Raw genomic sequence first — 24,260 nt, 5'->3', positions numbered from 1 at the left:
CAGACCAAGGAAGGAAAACTCATAGAGCCCTAAACAATGCTCCGTTCCTACACAGCAAGGAGAGAAGAGGGAACATGCGAGGCTGTTGTTGAGGTATCAGACCTGAGGCTGCTCGGCCCCACATCAATATGGGAAGGTGAAGGAGGGACAGGTGTTTCCGATGCAATAAGCCAATAAAGGAGCAAAGTTCACTCCCGCTCCTTAGTGCTGGCTGTGCAAGGTGGTGTTTGCCCACCTGCACGCTGCATGTTTCCCACTGCAGGAGGTAAGGACAATTAAATCAGAGGCAGCAAAGGGACAGTTGCAAAGACTCCTGCCTTGATTACTTCCTCATAGCCACTCACCCTCTGCGGTAAGACTTTATTATCAGACGTGCAGAACCAGCCGACTAAAAGGGAACATGAATATCAGGTAGATAAGACAGCTGCTGTCTGGACGGCTATCAGACGTCCTGTTTTGCACAGATCTACTCATGAGAACCGTGGGACAAAATAAAGGAAGTAAATGTTCACATTTGCTATTTCAAGGCAGTTCTCAGCCAGTGCTGAGTCACTTTTGGGACTGCCGTGTCTTTCTTCAGGGGTTATGGGACATAACAGAGCCTTCTGACAGACAGGGACAGCCCTCAAGTCCACACTCTCGTGTACTTTGGCTTTTATACTGAGCCTTGCAGAGCTTTACATGACTGCCAAATCCCCATGTGAGATGTTTGTCCGCCCCAATGCCTGCGCTCTGGGCTGCATGGGATCCCCCCCAGCCTCCCATCAGTTTCTGAAAAGCACTAGTGCTGCTGAGGAACATCTGGAAAAAAAGACACGCTATGCCTGGAGGCCAGGAGGAGCAGGGAATGCACCTTTTTGGATTCCTGTTACGCCAGCCAGGCCAGGGGATATGAGTAGCAGAACAAGGAGGAGAGCAGCAAGTGAATGCAGTATTTCTTGCTATGTGCCACAGGCCAAAAGCCCTACAGTCCAGGTCCCACAAGCCCACGGGGCACACGTTCTGCCCAGACTGCCTGTCAATAATCTCACATTTTAAATCCTGTTAGACACGAGTAAGCTGTGGAACAGTAATCCAGGGAAGAGTCAATGTAAAACCCTGCAACGTCAAGCATTATAAACCTCCCAGATCCTCTGTGCTTCCTACCACATCTGTATCCCGGGGACCAGCCTTGTTAAGCACCTTATATTCATGTCCTACAGGGCCTGCAAGCCCTGAACAGGGAGCGCCCCTTCTTTGTCCATGTGCATAGGCCTTAGCACAAAGGAGCCCCGCAGCCACCCAGGCTTGCTGTTGCCAAATAAATAATCGCTGTGATGCATTTTATAGAGGGCTTGGAAGGGGAGTTGCAGGACAACCACCAGGCACTGCTCTAGGGTTGGCACATCCTCTGCTCTTCAGAGCTGCTCACAGAGGGGCCTGACTGAACTGGGATGAACGTGAAATGCTCAGTCTGCCAGAGGGACTTCTGTGGTTTCCAGTGTCTGAAGGATGAAAAAAAAAAAAAAAAAAACCCAAACAAAACAGTAATGTTCAATGGAAGTGTAATGTCAAGGGGAAAAAAAAACCCATTATTTTATAATCACCTTAGGTGAGATATAGATAAAGGCCTTGTGCCCTTGGAAGGTAGGATACAAAAGATAAATGAAATAGATGTTCCTTTTCTGATTTTTTCTGCGCCTGTAGTTCCCCTAGTGCCAGTTGCTGTATATTTTCCTTGATACAATCAGGAGGAAAACAGCTAATCTGACATGACAAACTCATTGTATCAGAAGTCATCTTAAAACATGTATCATATGACTAAACACCCTACTCCTGGTACAATGCATCCCACAGTAAATTTGGATGGAGCTCATCCTCAAATGCCCTGCTAAAAATACCCATAACAAAGGGCAACAAGAAAACATAATTCAAATGACGGACATCTGTTCTCAAATGTTTACAGATAATGACTGGATCAAGTGTCTGCATAAAGGATAATTATTTTCCGCAGATGGTTTGATCTGGTATTTTAAACACTGTAAAAAATCCTTGCCTCCTTGCCCCGACCACTCAGCAAAGTATGGACGGTTTTGCTGTACAACCTTTTTCCCATCCTCTGCTACATTTCCTAAATACAAGGATAAGTAAAACTAAAAACAATTAGAAGATAAAATGTTTTAAAGAGAAACGCTTCATTGGAACACAGACAACATACATTTTCAAGTTCTGGCCTTCCATTTCTTATGTTATACTGCCATTTACCCAGATAATTCTCAAGCTGAAGTTTTGTTATAGGAGAATGGCAAAATAAAGCAGTTATGTGTTGTGCAAAGCGGATTTCAAAGGGAAGGTCCGTTCCCAAAACTACAGCACGATATGCTTTTTAATACAGAATAACTCTGCCATCTTTCCTTAAGACAGAGAGATACAAAACAGCTATGACTGAGAAACATTCTTATTAAGTCACCCCTGACATCCCCTTGCAAGGCCGGATTAGCCCCAGGATAACGCTGCTTTGTTGGAGCTGTCTTGGGAGCGGTGCGGTGCCTGCGACAGACTCCTCCACCCTGAACAAGCGGGGTGGGATGGGGGGCCTGGGGACCCTCACTCGGAGCGCCATAGGGCTGGGAGGGCCCTTGGAGCCCCGGCACAGCTCGGGGAGGAAGCAGGGTAGGGAAGGAGGGTGATGGCTAAACAGCCTCTGGAAGAAGGTCCTTCCCTTGGAAAACTGGCGAGTGCAGGGAGGCCGGTGAAATAACCATCCCTCTCTCTCCTAAGGCAGGTTTGAACTAGCGCATGGGATCGTCTCCAGCAGCTCCGCCTCTGTGAACATCCCCACCTGAGCAGGTGCTGATCGGGGAATTCGGCCGAGAGGACATCACTCTCACGGAGCCTCTGGAAACGCTGTGCGCCAACGAGCCGCAGGCAAAGGATTTCCATGCAACAGTTAGGGCTGTGTAGATCTCAAAGAGTGCACTCTGGGGCTGTCTGGGGTTAGGCATCATCCCTTCAGCAGCTGTTTGGTCATTTTTGGAGGATAGTCTTGGGTCAGTCCCTGGCGAGCCTGTGAGAATTCCAGCTTCTCATCACCGTCTCTAATTAACACATTAACTTCACCGTTTCTAATTAACACATTAACTTGCCTTGCCAGCGCTGCCTCAGAGGCCCCGATAGGGCGTGCCTTAGCGAGAACCGAGCACTGAGGGGCGCGCAGCGAAGCTCCAGTGATGCCGGGGGACCCCGGCCCGGGGAGCCCCCGGGGGGCCGCGCCCGGACTACACCTCCCGGCGTGCCCCGCGCGGCGGGGCGGCGGGCGGCGCGGGGCCGCTTCCGGGTTGGCCAGCGCGGTGTGTTTACTTCCGGCCGCGCCAGTGCGCGAGTGTCAGCCCGGGGGGGGCACCCGGCGGCCGCCCCGCCCGCGCCCGGGGAGGGACCGACCGACCGACCGACCGGGGCAGGGACCGACGGACACAGCCGCCGAGGGAGGAGCCCCGAGCGCGCAGCGGCCCCGGCCCCCATGAGCGGGCGGTGAGCGGCGAGTCGGCGGCCGCGGGAGCTTCCCGGCGCGGCGGGAGCCAGCCATGGACTGGCTCATGGGGTGAGTGGGGCCCCGTGTGTGTCCCTCCCTCGGAGCTCTCCCGCCCGGCCGAGGCGGCCCCGGCGGCGGGCAGCCCGAGCCCCGCGTGCGGCGCTAATGACTAATCAGTTCCTGCCGCCTGCAGCTCAGCCCCGGGCGTCCCTGCGTGCAGCCGCCCGCGCCCGCGGGGACGACGGGGTGCACGGCAGCCCTCGTCTTGTCCCGAGCCGTGGCCCTCTGAAAAAGTAACTTTTCCTTCCCTCTTTGCGCTCTGGGCAGGCCAGGTGTGGCAGCTCTCTGTGCCTCCCACTCGTACGGTGTGCGGCTAATCCCCCTGCGACAGGACATCACTCTAAAGCGAAAGGCGTGCCAAGGTTTAAATGGCTTTCTGTAGGGAGGAAGAAGAGACTTCGGCAGAGATTAACGCCGAATCAGAGCCACGCCAGGGGGCTTGGGTAGCCTGGGATTAATAGTGCTAATTACACAGAGACAGAAGGTAGAGAGCTGTTGGCTGCGGGTTTTAGGTCTGGAAACCTCAGTGCAGGAGAGGGAGGTGTAGTTGGTGGGAGTGACCTGATATGCTACCAGTATCCCAAACGAGATATTCTCGGTTACTTCTTGCATGAATTGCGCTGGCGACCTGCACTCAGGTGAACTGTGAATAATTATGCTTCAAAATCGCATGAGCACTTGGTTTATGCTCCAGCAAAACTAGCGCTGCAGTGATAACCTGCTGCCCTTAGTTTGTTCTTCAGGCAGTTCCTGAATGTGGTCTTTGCCATATAGGTTGCCTCCTTGTCTGACACTGCTGTGCCTAGAACAGAAGGTAAACCATTTTGTCGCAGCTGATGGATGTGGTGTGTCTAGAAGGGTCGCTGGCGTGTGTGTTGCCTTTTGTCTGCAGCTGATCTCTTTGGTGCTGAGAGCGCACTTGTTACTTGCCTTCACACGGGTCGCATCCAACTCTGGAAGCAGCTGTCAATACAAAGTTTTACTGTGAGTCCGACCCCTCGCGTGGAGGGAATGCTGAATCGCTGTGGGGTAGACACGGATGGCTGGCTTTTCCTCCAGCAGGCTGAGCAGTGGAAGGGCAGTATTTGTGGCATGTCAGGGGGCCTGGGTGCCAGGTACTGCAAGCCTTGTGTCTTGTAAGTCACAGAGCTGCACTCTGTTGTTACACGGTGTCAATGAAAATAGAAACGACGAGCTTGTTTTGATGTGTTTTTTAACAACCGCAAAGCACAGGTGGTCTGTTACACTGACTTTGTAAAAGTAAAAGCTGGAGTGTCAAGGAGTGTTACTGTAATTACAAAAAAAGGTCAAACTCAGGACTTAATGCAACTTACTTGTATGACTCAAAATACTACATGCCCCACTACAGCAGCTGTACTTATTCTGTGCAAATTACATTGTAAAGCAGAAAAGAATCAAGGTTTATTGTAGCCACACTCTCAGGATATCAGGATTATGGTTTTGTTATGAAAAATATTTTGGGCTTCTTGAAGTCACTACAAAAAATTGGCATTTGTTCTGTACTTTTTTACCCAGGGTGGGTGGATCTGTCCATGTGTGGAAAAGACTTGCCTGTTTTCCCCATTGTAATGAGAATGGATTCTGAGTCATTTGTGTGTTACTCGCTTGTTCTCAGCTGTTTCCTGATATGTTTCACTCCTGACCAAACCCAGTATTGTCCCACTGATGCTCTTAAAGTTTTCTCCCTTAAAACGCTGTTCTATTTGTGCACATTTGGGGGGGATGGTTGTATGTGATTATGGCAGGAAGGGGGAGCATTGATATTTTGAAGTGGGAAAGGCTAGAAGTCCTGGGGGACCCATTCTTATTCCCGGCTAAGTTATGCCTGCTGTTAGCAACTGTGTTTGTAAATGGAAACATCCGTCCTGCTGCTTGACGAAGAAACTGCGGACATTTGTCTGCCCAGGCAGAAGTTTGGGTAATGCCACTTGCTCAGCCTCTTTCAGTGGGAGCTTCAGGTGTTAGGGTCTCTCATGTGAGGAGGACAGGGCTGAGGAAAAACCTGCAGAATAATAGGAAAACAGATCTCTCCCAGTAACACGTTAGTTGGTGTTGATGCCTCTGGCAAGTGAAATGTATTGGTCTGCTTCTTGGTGGTGTCTCTTTTTCCTAAATGTCCTCATTAATAAAACCACTGTGATCTTTCTTATTCCTTACTGCTTTGGGAAGGAGGTGGTTTGCAGTTTCAGCTTTCCATGCGCTTTTCCTACCCCTGTGGAAGGGCTTGTATGTCTCCTTTTTGGCTATGCTTTCTTAACTTTTTGGTGTGAGAAACACCCTCTGCGTTTTGACTTTGCATCGCTGTGAAATGATCCTTGGAGTGCAAGTGTGTTAAATTAGGCAGCAGAAACAGTTGCTCCTGTTCTAGATCTCGACCCTTCGAGCTGGTGTCGCATTTATCTGATAAACGTTTAGAGTGAGATCTGCTTTACTCCTTCTTGGTCCTCCCCTTCTCTTGTGCTCCCTTGGAAAGGGGGGAAGGGTAAGTGCTAATCATACCACCAAGAGCAGCAGCCCCAGTGTCTCTGATCGCCTCAGAGTACTTAATAGACAAAAAAAAATGGAAGCTGAGGCTTACGAACAATAGCGAATTTATTACGGATTAACAAACAACTACAGACTTAGGTGGTCACACAGCAAAACTTCTCTGGGTGCTGCCTGCTGTTCAGTCAAGTGCTTCAAAATCCAGTCAAGTCCTAAGGAAGAAAGCTCAAAAGAATGAGCTGCTGGCATGGTACAATGCTGAGTTTAGCACCTAAGTAAAGCCAGAGTCTTTTCTGTGGTTGATTAGTATATTTGACCCTTCCACTGAATGCAGTGTTAATACTGATGTTGGTGAAACTCTATGGTTTCTTCTGTGCATTCTTTCCATTAAAAAAAGACAACCATTTTGAGCTTGTTTTACAGAGGATATATTTTAAGTCCGGTTTTCACTAGAGATCAGTGTTGCTGAATTGCTTTGCTTAACAACATTTACCAGAGGTCCATATTACCAGCTTTGGAAGAGATTCCAAACTTTTGTGTTACAAATAGCATTGATCTGCTCTTGAAGTTCAAATTAGCAACAAAGGCAGGCATTGTTCCCTCACTTATGAAACTTGCTTTTTATCTTGTTTTAAACGATCATAATTGGCTAGGAGTAAAACATATTAGTGGTGCTAATAAACCTGGCATGGTTTAATCTTCAGCAGTGCTGTCTGATGCTGTAATGCATTTTTTCATAGGAGTACTGGGTACTGTAGGGGTTTTGGTGAACTGTTACGTGTAGCAGGACATTTCTCTCTCTCTCTCAGGATTTTTCATAGAGGTGCACAGAGAGAAAGAAAGAGAAAACAATTTCTATTTCTACTCCTTGTTTTTCTCATGTAGAATGTGTTTGGAGAATTGTTTACCTGGGGTGGTTGCTTGATTAGATTCTTGTGAAGATTGTTTGGGCCTGATGGTCAATCAGATCCACCTGTGTCTGGACTCTTGCGAACAGGGTCACAAGCTGTGAGTAGTTAGATATGATAGTTAAAGAAAGTATGTAATTTTAGTATCTTCCTTTATAGAATATATTAGTGTATTATAACATAGTTATAATAAAAAAAATTCAACCTTCTGAACTGATGTTAGACATCATCATTTCTTCCCATTAAGTTCACCTACATCTTACAATACCTATGTAATAAGGGAAGAGAGAAACAAAGTATTTTACAAACAATTACCTGTTAGACACAATCATAATTTGAGCTTCATCTGTACTATAAACTTTGTAGTTCAGTAGGTTAATAGACTATACTGATTGAAGCTGAGAGAGATGCTTACACTGATTTGGTAAAGATTCACAGTTCCTTCTCCCAGTATTTATTAGAGTGTAAATATAATAGAGAGAGGCTGTCTGCAAGAGGGATTTCTTCTCCATTTAAATTTTAGGTCTTGTTATCGATACGGTTGTACCATCCCCTGCTCAGTTATTTGTTCTTTCAATGTTGACCTAGTGACTTGAACAGAAGGGCCTAAAAATGACTGAAGGCTATCCTTTTCTCATATTCCACATCTTCAGCTTTGAGGACAGGTAGAGAAAAGCAATGGCCTAGAAAGGTAAGGAAAATACAGATGGCAGAAGAAGGAAACTTCTGGTCAGGACATTTGTGCCTGAAGACAGCACAGACTATTTCTGTCTACTCAGGTGATCTGTGGCCTGCGAGACACAGCAAGTTGCTACAGCTGTAAGCTGAATAATGTCTGATAGAAACTAATAGCCCTTACACTTGCAGATTTTACTTTGTAACATCAGTTAATCCATTTTAAACACCTCATATATGTGCTGCCTTGCATAGTTTTCATCTGATCAGGATAGGTCATTGGAAAGTATGTTGCAGTGAAATAACACAGTAATTGTGCAAATTCAGTCTTTTTGAGTATATGATATTCTGGTGATTTTTTTAAAAACAGTGTAAGAGAACTTCTCAAGGTCAGCACACTGCTAGATTTGTTTCACAGAGGAGACTTGTATGTCATACATTTATTTTATTCAGCTATAACTGTCAGGGACTTAAATTTAAGCTGTCAGTTTTTTCACTTGTTCCGGATATAGGATTTTGCCATGTTACCCCTGTGGTAATTTTAAAGGCAAGAAGAAAAGTAACACATACTGGTGTTCAGTTGTCTTCCATTCTGCATTTGTGAAGGGGTCTTTAAGAAATGCCTTAAGATATTGTCCAGTTCAAGATGAGCTGTGGTGAAATAGGAATAATATTGTCATGCAGAGAAGTTCTAACCTTGAGCCACAACAGCTGAGGACTACATGTGAAAAAAGCACTCCAGTGTTTTAGTTGGGAGTCAGTAAAACCCAGTATGCTGTTTGTCACCTGTTAGACTAAACCTTTGTTGCTTTTGAATGGGGTGCACTGTTGTAGGATATCTTGAGTTGGAAGGGAGCCATAAGGATCATCAAATCCATTAACGCTAAGGAGTGCATCTTGTAGTGGGAGCAGTGAGAAATCATCCTGCAAGCTTAGCTGTCAGTTTGGCTGGTGCATCATACAGTTGAACCTGCCTTTAACTAGCCGACCTTTATATAAAAAGTAGGTAATAGTTTTCATTTTGGGTACTGTTCAAAACTTCCTAATTATAGAAAATATTTCTGTTAAAAGGAAGAAAAAAATAACACTGGACATTCTTCAGCTGGTGTAGCTGTAGGGAATGCTTTCACCTTTCTTCCCTTTAGTCATCTCTTCTGCCTTTATAAGGCAGTCTTCCCTCTAGAAACTGCTGCAACCTCTCACCTTTCACAGCTTGCATGGTGTGTATCTTTGTTCTGTTTTTTAACTGACTTTACAACAGGTGTTTCCCTTGCATTCCATTCCCTGCAGATTCTTGGCTTCACATGCCATTTTCCCTACTTGAAGGGAGCTGAAAATAACTCAGAACAGGTAAACCAGACATGTACTGTCCCAATGGGCAGGAAATACTCACATGCTCCTTATTTGCTTCTATTTATAGGTGCAACATTACCTGTGAGGTCCCAGGTTGCTCTCCCCAGATAAATCTAGGTCTCTCTGTGAGCCACTGGAACTCCATTCACTGCTTACTTATATTGTTCAGTATTACTTCAAAACCTTAGCAGTGAGCAGTGCCTCTGCTAAACCAGAGCTTAACTGTGAAACAACTACATAATGCTGTCTGCAGGTAAAATTAGATCTCCATTAAATATTAACTTGTCATATTCATTAGTATAGTAGTGGAAATGTGCTGTTACTTTGAAATGTGCTGTTACTTTCAGATGTGAATTTCAAGGGCTATTAGATTTGTAGAAAAGGAGTAATGACTGTAAGAGAGCAATTTAAATTTTCCAGGTGTATTGTTCCCTTATGTCTCCCTGGTTCTGAAAGTGCTCGGTTATATTACTCAGATGGTCACTGCCAAGGCTCTTCTTTTGTAGTGCAGAACAGGTTGCAAATAACTGCAGAGCCTTGCTCCCTGAAGAGTCCTGGTATAGTTAATTATTGATTTCTCAGAGAAAATGCAAATAAATCCTACATTTTAAAACCTTTGTTACTTTAGGAAACCACAGAATTCAGTAGTAGGTTACTTTGGTGAGTACAGTGCATATGAATACTTGTTTTATCTTTTTAGAGTGCTCTTTTTCCAATATGCTGAGGGACAAGAAGAGTAGATAATTTTCAAGGTCCCAAAAGTAAAAGGAACTATTACTTTACTTAGAAAAAGAGTTGAATATTCTTAAAGTGTAGCAATACTCCTTCCTTGCATGTCTCTGCATGTTACCCTCTTCGCCTTTGCAGTAGCATCAACACTCAGGAAGACTGGTAGGTTAAGATGCTCATCTGAATGAAAACAATTTTTTTTTTTCTGTCTTGCTTCCTCTCCTCAGGTTAGTTTTCAGCTAAATGAGTTCCTACAGCCTGTTTGTGTGGCTACATGAATAATGTTGATAGCATGATGGTGTTTGTGAGAACAGAAAGCTTAGGTAACAGTTACTTTGGTGGTAACAAGGACTTAAATCAACTGAAGGGAATCATGTAGTAATGTGATTATTAGTGGTAATTACTCTGAAAATAATTAGTGATGTATCTTCTGATGATGTATCCTTCTGCTTGAATGTTGGGAAGAACTGCAGAATGTCTGAAAATAGGAGATACCGTGACTAAGCTGGTGTCCTGGCACAGGCAATGGCATCAGAGCACTGACATTTTTACATTCACTTTATGGGTAAACTATAAATATACTCATCGTGAACTGGATATTGATGAATAACTCAGACTTTACAATTGGCTGTAAGTCATGTTTCATCTACCTGAGAGAAGTGCTGGCTGTGTCATGTGAATGTGAAGGCAGGTGGGATTCTGGGTGCCTGGCTGAATCCAGCAGTCTGATTCAAGAGCATGTTCAGGAAGCTTGGTTCACGCATGATGGCCTGCATGACTTTGCCATATTTCACTGGCAGTTTCCATCTGTTACATCTGCTGGATGTGGGCCCAGGGAAAGCATACTTGAAAGAGTAAAATTAATAAGAGACTGCAATTTTTAGATAGCTGTTTATACAAGTTTGAACTCAGTATTGTCAGATCTTCGTATTCTGCCATCACTGATGATCTATCAAACAACTTTAATGTATGTTTCTGCTAGTGGAATACTACTAAAGTGATCTTGTCCATTGTTTTTTACCCATATTTAGCCTTTTGTGGTTAGTGATAAGGTTGTGAAGCTTGCTTGGTTCTTTTTATCGAAGTCCTTCTTAGCAATTTTTTCACTCATCTTACTCTGCAATTACAAAAAAAAGTTGTGTCATTAAATGCTCATTAAATGGATCTGATTATTTAAATTTATTTTTGCAATAGTTTTGTTTAGAGTAGTACTGGAAAGTGTTACATCAACTGAGACTACTTGAGGAAGAATTGTTGCTTCATGGCCTTGTTCTGACACTTCAAACAGTTGTAGTCTAGGAGCTTCCCTGTTCCTGAGACTCTGTACAGTAATTTTAAATAATTTAATTTTGCAGCTAGAATGATGAATGTAACTAAATACCTAAAGAGCAGTGTGATAGTTTTAGCATTTGGAGGGGGAGATACGGCAGCTCTCTCAAAAGTTATTTTCCTTTTATTCTGTCAGTCAAGAGAAACTGGTCTAGGTGCAAGTTTTTCACACAATCAGCAAACCTCTGTCCCTGATCGTGGAAAAAGAGCATTGAATGCACATGCACACAAAGAATAACCCCCAAACCAGAATTTAGACAGAATTTTCTGAAGAATGGCACAAATTAAACTGGAATCAAGACAGAGATAACTGTGTTAGATCAAATTGTCATAGATCAAATTCCTTCTTACTCTGAACACTGAAAGAGTAAAACCATTAAGCTAGACTGTAAGCCTGCAGAAAACTGTATCTTTAAATGACCCAGGTCTGGTAACTTGAGCTCTTCAGAATATATCTGCATGCTTTTTAATTTCTTTACCCCTTCCTTTCTGCACTGCTTAGGTTATAAAGGTGGTCCCTGAATATTTTTATCATCAGTGTTCAGTGACTGCATCACTGTTGTCCCTCTTGTACCTGAAATGTCTAAATTCTTGGGACTTCTACCTGAGAATTCTCCTGGTCTTTACACATGATGAACAGAAGTTGTGTGAAACAGGTTGCATAGAGGTGATCTTGACTCTCTTTTTCTCACTGCTTCAGTTCATAAACTTCAGTCTAGAATTTCCTCATTTAGAAAACTTTTCTTTTACATGGTTCTTCAAAAAACCAGCATGGAGTTGCTCAGGAGAGGCTTTGTTCCTTCTTGACAAGTTATGCAAAACTGGATGGAGATGTTTTTTTATGAGGAGGTGTCTACTTTGTGGATGTGCTCAGGTTACAGGATTAACTCTGTGGTTTCACGTTTGTGTCAGGAAAATGATAAATAGCTTTTTTCTTTTTTTTCCAGTTAGTCTTCTGTCTGATGATATCCAGGTGTTGCTGGAACTCCAACCTTTGAAACCTTCATGATTATAATATCTACTATAGTGTTAGTGTGTGGCTGTTTTCCATCAGGTATAAAAGGAACCAAGTTTGTAGGGAGGGCTAATAACTTTTATTAGACCAACAAATGTACTAGAGAAAGAAATAAAAAGCTTCTGTGTATGCTTGTATCTCTTGTTTATGTTGATAAACTGTTTTGAACAAAACCATATTAATAGTACAGCTCCATGTCAGCTGGAGAAATCTCATCTGCTGGTTTAGCTGGGGACTGGCTCCTTTTTAAGGAGTTGACCAGCCTACATTCAAAAAGCCATATTTGGGTACTGATCTTACTATTTAAAGTTATCTGCATGTCTTCTAGGAGGGGAAAGAGGTTAGAAATGGAAGTGTTTGCAGGTTCTGGTCTAAGATGTACAAATCTTCAGATGGCACTAATTTTTTCCTATGTTGTCTTACTTTGTTCTGTGATCCAGCCTTTCTTGGTTCCCTTGTAATTTCTCATTGGGGTGCCTCAGCTAACCTGCAGTTCTGATGTTCTTATGGTCTTGTCTGTGTCTCCTTTTTGTTGTAACCAGATAGTTCCTTTTTTTTTTTTTTTCTTTTTTTTTGGTAATTAGCTGAGTTTTGAGATTTGGGAGAAATCTGACTGCTAAGAGGTGAACAAAAGAAATAGTGAAAGGAGTACTTCAGCCTGATGACTGTAGCTGATTTTTTGTTCAATTCTAGCCTTAATCTTGCAATACAGTGGGTATGTTGGACGCCCTTCTGCTGCTTGACTTGCTGGGCATTAAAGAATATTGTTTCTTTTGCACAGTGTTCCTGGATGGGCATCTAACAGCAGTTGTTCTTTGTCCCTTTTTCACTTGATTATTGTGATGCCATTGGTGATGAGCAATTTTTGAACACTAACCTGAAATTTCAGGGTTTTTTTTGGATGTATTTATGAATGTTTCTTATTAGGCATTTGATAGACTTTTACCATGTGGTCTGGTGTAGCACAGGTTTTAGCTTTGAGTTACGGGTGCTATTCAAAATGCTGAATTGGATGATTTGCATTCTTACAACCCCAAAGTGTCTGTACTGAGGTTTTCTCCCTTGCCCCACCCTGATGAATATGAAGGTACTGGCCTGAGTCACTTGAGCTTGTTGAGGCTTGAGCAAGTGGAGTAAAGTGCTATGAAAACTCATCTAAGAAAGGGGAGATGTGGGTTCTTGCTTGTAATGAACAAGAATTTAGGTATTTAACTGCAAGTTTGTAGGTAATGTGGTGGGTTTGTTTTTTAAAGGGGACCTTTCTGTTTTCACGCTGTACTGTAATAAGCTGGTAGGTGGGTTTTTTTTGGTGTTTTTTTTTTTTTTTTTTTTTAGTGTTTATAAGTATTTTTCCAGGCTTGTTTCAGACAGGATGTGCACAGTCATCCACTAAAATGTAGGCAGTTGTTGCTATATGTGGTATAACTTTTTAAGTGGGCAGGCTATTATTTATATGTTCAGACTTGTATTTTCTCATTACTGTTAATAGAATCAATGTTCTGTTTAAATCGAGTTCCTCTTGGTTTTAGGTAGTGTGAAGACTTACCAGCTCTTACTGTTTGCCTCCTTGGGAATACTGGCAAGGAGGCATCTTGTTAATGAAGAAGTATTTTCTGCAGTTCATGAAACACATGCAATATAATCCACTATCTTGCAAGACAAAATCACTTGCTGGGGCTTTTTTGTTTGTTTTTTTTAGTTGCAATCCATTCTATAATTAAAGAAGAAATAATCTTACCTAGTAGATTTATGAATTCCCATGTTTAAACATTTTATTCTGAAACCTTGGGGGGCGTTATTATAAAATAAAAAAGTTGGCAAGAATTTCATGAGGAGGAAGTAACTTTATTATGAAGACAGACAAATTTAAATATATATTTGTTCTACTTGTTTAGGTGTGTCATCTATCCACAGTATTTCTGAGCTAAGCTGAAAATGTAAAATAAAAGGGTGTTAAATATTTCAGTAGGCGTAACGATTTAAGCTGACATGGAGTTTACTTAATTTCTAAAGGACAACTTCCATGAAGGCCTTGATGTGTTTTAAAAGATGCAATTCAAATTCATTCCTTCGAATTCTTAAGTGCCAAAGCACTCTTCCAATGACACACGGTGGAAAAAATTGATGATTTGGAAAACAAACCTGAGAGTGCATGAGAGATATCACAGGCTGATAGTCCCCAGTGCTAAAAACAGCCTTGCTGTCTGACTAAGCAGATTTTGAGCAAAGAGGAAGCAAATGTAGGAATAAGGATGGTGTTTATACATGTAATAAAACTTCATTAGCAGCCATCATCATTTCCTGTCTGGGTTTAATAAAGGAATGATAATTATTTTCCATTATTACTAAGAGCTTGATTTTTTTTTTTTTTAATACTGCACACAATAGTATCTTATGTACAATCACTGTTGGTAATTGAACTGTAGCTGTCAAAACAAATGCCTGAAGAACCTGGATCCGGGGAATTCCAGTCCATGCCTGACCTAAAAGACAGATTTATTGTTCATCCAGATAAATGTCTGTGACCTGTTGTCACATGTTCCCATTTAGCAAGTAGAGGCCTGCAGCAGGCCACCAGGTATCACAGGACACTGTGTTTCTGTATGTGAGGACTTCTCACTTGCCTGTGGCTGCAAAAATTATGGCATGCCCTTTAATCTCTGGCCAACAGCTTTTGTCTTATGGCTTGTATATAATATTTTCTTCTGCTTGTGGATCTAGCACAGTTTCTATACCAAGGTATGCATGAGGTTTGTTTGGGTCTGTGACTTTGCAGATGAAGGGTCTAGTCCCAGTTATGCCAAAAATCCGTGTATGCACTTTGATGGTATCACAAGGTAGGCCAGAAGATGGTGCTGACCAGTCTCAAGGGCTAAGGCAGGGAAGCACTGGTGGTGATGTGAGGTTTGCACCAGATCGGTGCACCCTTTGTGGACTGTGCAGAACCTGAGTGGGAAAGAACTGCTTGCTTTCTGGAGGGCCCAGTTTGATAGTGTGATGGGAAATGAAGGGTGATTAGGCTGAAACGTGCAGCTTTGTGCAAAATGTTGTCCTCTGCTGTTACGTTTGAAACTAGAGTTCCGTAACTGTTCCATGTTCTCTGCTGTGTGTCCATCAATTACTGTAGAAGTCAATCTGGACATAGTCAAGCTATGGAACAGTGGAGAAGGTCAAAGGCTGTTCTGATGGGGGAGCCAGACTGCAAGTGCAAACCAAATCCACCCAGAGCCTTTTGTCCCTCGCCAGGTGAAAAAGGAAGAGGTACTTCCCCATCCCCTGCCCCCTTCGTCTTAATTCTGCAATTCACTAACATTTATCTTAAGCTTGTTTAAAATGGCACAAAGTTCTAGTAGCTCTACAGAGAGAAAGTTGATTAAAACTGTTTGGTACTGCTGACCAAGCAATGGAATAGATTGGTCAGTATTCATAAAAAATAACAGGGATAATACTTCCTAGCATTGGTATGGTTTTGGATGCAAAATAATGAATTGTTACCAAAGGGTGTTGCAAATCTGAAGTTTCTCAAAGAGCCTAAGTAAAATCAACTGTCCCCTTATCCTTTTGCTGGTATATGCCAAGGTATATGAACTTGTTACAAGTGAAAAAAAAAAATAAGGCAGGACTCAACAGCTGTGGGAATAACTAATGCAAATTGGATCCATGTTCCCAGTGAAAATAATAATGTTCCTGCTTACAGGAAGTCTCCCCATGACTTGTTTCCCCAAGATCCCTGGAGAATAGTGGTGTGGGTGGAGTGCACAGGACATGAAGTAAAAATCCTGTGTGATAAACCTGTCTAAAAAGGAGTCTAATCTCCAAGGGAGACAATGGTTATCGTATAGCCATGGGCTACTCATTAACTCGAGGTTCCTAAAACAAATATTATTCTAGAGTAACAGCCAGCTACTAACTTGAAACTGTTACTTTTTAATCTCATTTTGGATTTGATTTTTTTGCACCAGTTTTTTGGAGTTTAGTAGTAAAATGACAATGTGAGTTTTACAGCAGGCGCTCAGACCTTCAAAGAAAGAATGACTTCTCCAATATGTTCTTGTTACAAAATCAAACCAAGAAGAGCTTCAGGTTAGCTGGGTTTCAGTAAATACTTTTTTGCTTCATTATATGGAAAAGCAACAGCAAGTTCAAAAATGAGGGGGAGAATAAGGCAAAAGAGGGTTTAAAGACAATTGACGTGCCAGCATACTTTGAAAATAAAGAACAATTTTGGTGTATTGCATGACACTAGAAGGTTGGAATAATAATAAATAGGAAGAATTTTTTTATACAGCCTGTAGTTGAGCAGAGGATTTAAATTCTATGATTCACTAAGGTAAATAATACAGTTCTCTAAAGATTCATGACATTAGCAAGAGTGCTAGCAGGGATAATGCTGGTTTTCAGTCCATGCATCAAAGCTGAGCAGTCAGTTGGGAATAAATTTCACTTGGGATATGGTGTTGGTCAATTAGTTGCATTCCCAGAGATTTATGGAGTCTTCTGAATCGTTATGGTGTTGGCTATTATCAGAATGGAGTACTGGTCTTGGTAGGCTGCTGTTTTGCATTATGGTAGCTCTGAGATGCAAAGGTAAATATTCAGAACATATTTGCTTAACAGTACAGTAAAGCCTAATCTTTTGTTTGCAAATACCTCCCCTTTTCATATACAGGAAGCTGAAATGCTTCACAAAAATCTGATTACTACAGAGGGACAAGAATGTAACTCCCTTCTAAAATACCTCTCGTAACACTCATTTTCAGTATCTGTTTCTTATAAAAGCACTAAATGTACTGGTGTTTAAGTTTGGAAAAAAGGCTGGTGTTTGTGTTTGGAAAACTTAAAGAACTCATGGTATGCCTTTCCTCATGATTTTTAAGTCATAGGCTACTAGTTGCACATTTTCACCTCCACCATGTCTGATAGAAAGATTAAGAAATTGATACCTCTTTTTCATTGTTTTAAGTTAATACCTTTTTGACTAAGATCATTTTTTTCAGTTTTATTATTCATGAAGACAGCTGTCTTGTTAGCATATTTCATTCTTGCATTTGTTTAGGGGCCCTGAATTATGGTATGTGGTTCTGAAGGATGACATAAGTCACTCTTCTTCTGGTATTTGCTGTTCACTGTTGAAATGTCACCTTTGGGACTGTGACTATCATTCAACAAATGTTAATCTTTCCAGCATCTTTTAATGATCTTGATAATGCAATGATAATGAGAGAAGATGGAAATGGTTATTAGGGGAGAAGATTTGAAATTCTGTGGACTCTAAAGTATTCCAGGATATTAATACTGAATCATGGTGGCGCTCTTGCTTTTATTTCTAGTTTTCTAGAGGTGAAAATATGCCACTTTTTCTCTTTCTTCCCCAGAATCAGGTAGGAATTAAGGTAGAATCTGTTTTAACATCATCAAGAATAGAATGCATATTTGGTAATGAGGCCACTCAGTTGGTATACGAGTTGTATTATTGATCTCCTGTTTCTCTAATCTGTACTTGCTTGTTTTTCTTATGATAGGTCTTTTTCAAAGACAAGTATCTGCTTGTGTTTTCAGAGAAGCCAGATGGTACATTGGCCTTGGTGGTCTTGAATCTGCAGTTCTTCCTGAACAGTTTAAGTACTTGAAACTTGCTTATTCCTCTTGGCTATTCTGAGCTTAAGCTTTTTAAATTTGTATAAACTTCTGTCACAATCTGCAGAATTGTTTTCAGTCTGGTAATTTTTTTGTGATTAAAACAAAATAACGCAATACAATATTAAAGTTTAAGCCAGTTTGCAAATTATAATCCTTCAGTAGGAATTACTTTAGCATCTGGAAATAGGAAATAAAAAGATCATAAGTTGAAGGTGCTTTCCCTAAATGTAATTGCCATTTAAAATTATGTAAATGCCAAATTGAAATTTCTTCTGACAGAATGCTTAGGGTGAGGATCTGTGATAAAAAGAAAAAGATTGTGTTTTTTTTTTTTCTCATTAGAGGAGTGCTTTCCCTGTTGATGGGGTTTTGTTGGTGTTGTGTGTGCACAAGAGAGACCTCAGTATTTTCTAAATATGCTTTGTATTTCTCAGTTCTATGATTATTCCTATGGCACTAGCTTAATAAGCCCACCTTTATTTATGTAGTATAAATAGAGGAGAAATATCTTTATCAGGAGACATAAACACTAAATATGTGGAAGAAGAAAATAAAATTCTGCTGGGTATTGCAAGGACTACTATATAACCAAGCCAGTTCAAGCAACTGATCAGTTAAATACTACCTGTGATTTCTTGGTATCATGCTGAGACTAAATCAGGTTTGTGTAGTGACTGGAAATGACCTTTTTACATTCCTTGGAACTTTTTGCACTTTAGGCTTATGAAAACCTATTGCTCTTCCCTGGCTTCCTTCTTTAGTAGGTTTTAAATCGAATTGTTAGGAAAACATTCTGTACAGATTATTGTGCATGTAGATTTCTCAAGGACTTGCATTGGTTTAGCTCTCTCTGTTCAAAAGATAACTAAAGTATGTATTGCAGCAGTCTCCAACATTTGAGTCTTGTACCTTTGCACTTCCTGGTGAGATTCAGTTTCCTTTAAAATACAGTAGAACTTGACTCCTTCAGGTATTATGTTCTCCAGAATATGTTGGAGAAGATTAAGTCCTTTATCATCTAAAGAATGACCTTGTCCTATGCCAGTGGAGCAGAGGAGGCTGTAGCAGCTCTTACAAGCCTTTAATATGAAAAGGTGTGCAGATTTTTTAAGTGCTGTCTTTTGTCCTCTTTTCTTTAGAAGGTATAGCTTTTACCAAAACAAACCAGTGGAGAAGTTGCTGATAAATTCTTTGGATAATTGTGAAAATAGTTCACATCTGGGAGTGTAAGGAAAGCAAAAAAAAAAAAAATTAAACATGCAGTGACAGCAACATCTGTAACCTTCCTGACAGACCTCAGTGGGTTACACCTTGTCCAAAGAAAAGCTGTGTGGATTTTTAGCATGGCTGTGCTGAAGCAGGAGGTTCCCTTTCTCTAGGGGAGGACTGTTGCTTTCTATTGCTCCAGTTTCTCCTTCCAGTAAGTTTACTGAGGACAGCATTTCTCTTACCTTGCGATAATAATAAACAGAGCTGACATGAGCATGAGCTAGGAATGTTTCTGAAGACTGATTAGCTTAAAAAAGCTCCCAAGTAATGATGTTGCTATTTTATGTTGATCCATGCTGGACGACAGTTGTGACTGTTCTCAGTGTTTTGGGCGCTTTTGTAAATAAATTTGGGTTAAAAAAAAATGCAATGATTGTCCGTATGCCCCAGTAGCCCCTGCTTGCTTTAATTTTCACTACTGTGACTATGAGGAGATATTTTTACCCAGTATTTGACAAGTGAATACAAATTTTTTCCGCATGGGTCATTGCCACAGTTATTTTTTTTGTCATCGCTTGATATTATAAGAACAAAAGAAAGCTGGGGACCCTAGTGAGAATGTTAGAGAGGGATTAATGGAGCCTTGTAGCTATGGAGTTAAGCTGGGCTTCTGTTTTCACTGCCAGTGACATCTTGATTTATGTATACTGGGGATGTTTTTAAACACAGAAGCAATAGGAAATAAGACAGTTTGCATCTAGCTTGTGTTTTCTGCAGGGCTTCTTGGCTTTGCCTTCCAGTTAGACAAGAGCATTCAGAGCGTAATCCTCTTGTTGCTGTTTATTTGTTTGCCAGTTATGTAAAGCTCTTGGCTTGAATTTGTTCTCCCCTTGCCCAAATGTTCATTAAAGATGTAAGTTGGGAATGTGCATTACAAAAAAAAAAAAATCTCTTGTGCACATCCTGTTTTCAAACAGTGTTATTTCCTTCAGTGTGAATGAGAATATGGCTCCTAGGATATCTTCTGTGTGTGACCAAGGTGGGGACTGCTAAGGAGAGAAGTGCACAACACATGGTGTAAGAGATGAGCAAGGTGGTTTTAACTGATGGGTGGACTTGCTGTTTTTTGAGTAGCATTTTGTATACTACAGATATCTAAGCAGTCTAAATTCCAGTTCAGGATTTGAGTTTGTTGGGGGTCTTTTCTCAGTGTTCATAGGAAGAAAAAGGTAGTCAGTCTGGTAGCACTTTGAATACTCACGCTGTCATTGTGGAGCAGTGTACCCGCAGATGAACTCACACAAACACTGAAAGCAGCAGTCTGGAGCAGGAGTACAAACTTCTCCCATGACTTTTTTCAAAGGTGCAGATTGCTGAGGTAAGCAATCCTGCAAGGTTGAGATGGATTAGCTGTAAAGTAAGCGTTAACTACTGTGAAAACAAGCCTTCTTCCATTGCCAAGCACTTCTGAGTGGCCTGTTGCTGATCACTTGCTAAAAGGTGACATAGTTTGCAATTCTTATAGTGTGACACTTTTCCTGCCGTGCTGAAATACTTCCCAGGATTTCAACATATATGAATATATTTCTAGTGAGCATAATTTTGCTTATGAATTTAATCTAAAAGGAGAATGATTGACAGAATTTTATTTTTATTACAAAGGCAGGAGCTTTTAGAATGTGTCACAGGAGGTTTACTAGAAAGATGATGGATTTTAACCTCTAGGCCTGTCTCGGTGGTCTTTGGTATTAAATTGCTAATACGAGGTACCGATTAGGATCTTCCCGTACAATGAAGTCATATTGCTTCATCTTTTGTAGGCTTCTGTGAAACAACCTTTTAAGCTAATGTAGTTGCAGTGCTGATAAAAAGTAAAATCTGCCTTCGCCTTTGTAAAAAAGCACGAGTGTAGAAGCTTCCTTGGTCCTTTAAGTGCTCTAAAACAATAAGACTAATTTTTGCTATAGAGAATTTAACCATAAAACTGCAGTATTGGTTTTATCAGCGAGTCCTTGCATGCTGTTTGTCACCCATTTCTAATACCATACCTAGACATTGTACTGTATCACACAGAAACTGTGCTACTTATTGGTTTTTGAGCTATGACAAAATATAGATGATTTTTTTTATTTTAGTAGCGTTTGAGGCTGAACATAATGAAAAGGCAAATTTATAGCATGTAGGTTTTAAATTTTTTTTCCTATTAGAATTCTCCTCCAATTCTCCTATTGTGAGAATATTTTGCATCATTATACAGAAGAAGTGGTTCTAATGTTTGTTTTGTCAAATAACGAATCAATTTTGGTTTGGAAAGTTCCTCTCCCTAATTCCTATCTTTAAAGTCTTTGTTATGATTCTAATTAGTAGGTATTAGCATATGTATCAAAATGTAGAATGTGCAAGTACTGTTTGGAAAATTAAATGCTAGGTTTAGCTCATCATTTTGTATCATTGAGATTTATTTTGAACAAAACATTAGCACACTGAAGTATGAAAAATATAAAATTATAACATAAAATCAACATCAATAAAAATGTCTTGTGTACATGGCTTTTCCCTCTCTTAGTATCCATGCAGCTGGGCAGAAAAAGCACCATCTAACAATGTGTTGCTACTCTTCATGACTGAGACTGGAGGAGGTGAATGTGGAATTTGCAGCATGGAGTTGAAAATATAAAAACATTAAATTGCTTTTATAATATTGAGAATTGGGAAATGGGGTGGATCACTGGGAGGAGAAGGAGAATTTTCCTCACCAGACAAAAGAAGCATATATTTGTTTTGTAAGTTGCAATAATGGGCCATCCAAAATAAATGCTGGTACCACCACACCTGCTGTAGTCACAGCCATGGGCTGGAGGAGCCTCAGCCCAGGAGCTCTGGTGACACCAGGAGTTGTGCCCAATCATTTCTACTGTGATCCTTCCCTTGTTTTTAAAACCTTCTCTCCTGGAAAAGGTGAGAAGAGAGGTGAAAAGAGCTGTCAAACTTCCTAAATTTTTCAGATTTGGCATAAATATCTCATTTGGTATCTTCTGCTCACTACACATTACATAGTTTTCCAATACATATGCTTTAGTTTGACTCCAGAAGAGAGAAAGCAACTGAAACAACTGAAGCTCAAGTAACAAGTGAAGAATCTGTAAAGGCAACCTTGAAGATTTTCTGTGGAACTGAACTTTAGGTATAGTTTTACAAGGAGGAGCAGGTCTTTATAAAAAGCACCACAATATCCTGTAACAAAATTCTTGCTGTCATACAAAGACACTGCAATTTATGCCATAGTTCCCTGAGCACTTTGAGACTGCTGAGAGAAGTGCCCTCCTCTCACTGTTGGAGCTGTTTATTCCTCTCTTTGCCAGCTCGAGTGCTTGAGTGCTTGGGAATTGGATCCTGCTACCAGTGATGCAGCTTAAAACTAATGGAAAGAAAACAGCATTTTATTTTAGTTGGGATCAATTCCTGATCCAATTCACTGTACAGCTGCAGAAGTACCTCTGCATGGGAGAGGCACAGAGGGAAGATTGGAGTGATGGAGGGAGGGAGTGTAATCAATTGTAATGGTGGTAGTGACAGTTTCCTGGCTTGATGGATTAGTGGAACTGTGTCATTAGGTGCTATGGAAACTTGTTAAGTGCTAGACAAGATGAAACCTTTTTTCTATAAAACAGGCTAAAATAATCCATTTTCAGTTAAGTAATATATCCTCTGAGAAATAATTGTTCCAATGTCTGAAGTTGTTCTTCACATTTGATACAGCTGTGGAGCCAGAAATGTCACTGACAGAACATGCTTCTGTTTGGTGGGAGAAAAATAACTTCAAATCTGGTATCAAAGTGTAATCAGTCAGGATGGCAAAGCTGGTAAGCAGAAGATTAGAGGGGCCAGGGCAGTTGCAGAAACAAGCTGCATGTCAGCTTGCTGGTTATGCTGTTTAATTGCTGTAGATTTCATGAGAGTTTGTGGTGATGGTTTGTATGTACGTGTGTGATTTTATGGACGTGTGTGATTTTATGGGGTGGTGGGGCATGCTAATGTGGTTCATACGCTTCAACAGATGCTCTAGCACTTTCCATAGGTGTAGTTTCTGACTGAGACTTAGCCTTTCTAACTTGATTATCATTATTTGAAGAATAGTTTGTACATTAGCGTATTTTCTGCTAAAATTAGACTGGCTCTCTTTTATACACAAGTTGCTTTGCCATTGCAAAGTGAATGCAAATTGGAGTAATTTTGTATAATTTCTTTTGTGTTCTGTCACCCTCTAACAGCAAAAAACTCAACTCTAAGTTATGCCTGTCTTTTGCCTTTTTTTTTTTTTCTAAAATAACACTTGGTACTCTGGGATGCTGCGTATCCTGGGGACAGAGATGGATTCCCTTTGTGGATAGTCACATGTATTCTTTTGGTTAAGGACTGACTTAGATATAACACGTTGCCCATTGCTGGGGGCAGCTGTTAGGTCTGAAATCCTGTTTATTGAATATGTGATTATAGAAGAATAATTATAAATGTGCTCCCTCTCTTAGTGCCACAGATGGCAATCTCATGCTGGCCAGGGCACCAGAGGGAGGTTAGGAAGTAGGATGCGCATCACATACTGTCTATTGCCACATGCTCAGCCAGATGTTTTGGTATGTAAAAATCTAGCATGGAACTTAGAAAATATATGAACTTATTATGAAATGGCATCAAGTTCTTTACTAAAATCAATTACGACAGAATGTTCTTAATTTGCTTTCTTTGCAAATTGTACTGTTTTGTGTGACTCACAAGAAGATGACTAATTCTGTTCACCCTGAATTTACCTAGCTGCTGTTCGGAGTACATTCCTTGTGACTCAGTTCATGCTTAAAATTTCTGATTTTGTGCACATTTTCCCAATAATATTTGTGCTTCCAGGGTGTCTTAATACACTTGTTACAGGACCAAGCATGCTGTGATCATGCACAGTGCTTTAGAGGTCTCCAGTGTATTGTGAAATGCAGCCATGTATGTTTATCAGGAGCAGCTGGTTTTGTTCTGTGGATGGATCCATTTGGGGGCAGGGGGAGAGTGCTGGTGGCTTTTAGAGATTAGCTGGTGACAGTTTTGCTTGGGAGGTGTATCAAGTTTTAACAGAGCTCCTGTAAGAGAGAGAGGAGCTGGAAAGGGACAGAGCACCAGCTCTACTGATCTTTTTGTGTGAGAAGAAACCTTCAAGATTTGGTTTTCTGCCTGTGGGTCTAACAGCAGCCTTGATTAGAGGAATGTGTAACGCTTGCTACTGAAATAAAGATCTTGCTGAGCTGTACAGGCCACATTTGGACACACGAGGCCTAGATGA

The 24,260-nt window shown here is 41.1% G+C and overlaps 1 protein-coding gene across 2 annotated transcripts in view; it reads left to right on the top strand.

Annotated features, from left to right (window-relative positions):
- The first annotated feature begins 3,389 nt into the window (after positions 1-3,389).
- MOB2 (MOB kinase activator 2) overlaps positions 3,390-24,260 on the top strand; it is a 108,091-nt gene continuing 87,220 nt past the window's right edge. Inside the window, exon 1 of one of the 2 annotated variants that reach the window (XM_068193923.1) lies at positions 3,390-3,580. In XM_068193923.1, coding sequence (XP_068050024.1) covers positions 3,564-3,580 — 17 coding nt within the window. In that variant the 5' untranslated portion in view covers positions 3,390-3,563. Of the gene's footprint in view, positions 3,581-4,574; positions 4,708-24,260 lie in introns of those variants that run through there. The other variant, XM_068193919.1, reaches the window with a different exon arrangement.

The sequence above is a fragment of the Anomalospiza imberbis genome, chromosome 6 (genome assembly GCF_031753505.1).
Source record: "Anomalospiza imberbis isolate Cuckoo-Finch-1a 21T00152 chromosome 6, ASM3175350v1, whole genome shotgun sequence".
Classification (NCBI taxonomy): domain Eukaryota; kingdom Metazoa; phylum Chordata; class Aves; order Passeriformes; family Viduidae; genus Anomalospiza; species Anomalospiza imberbis.
The sequence above is the reverse complement of the archived record's forward strand: the minus strand, read 5'-3'. Positions and strand labels throughout refer to the sequence as shown.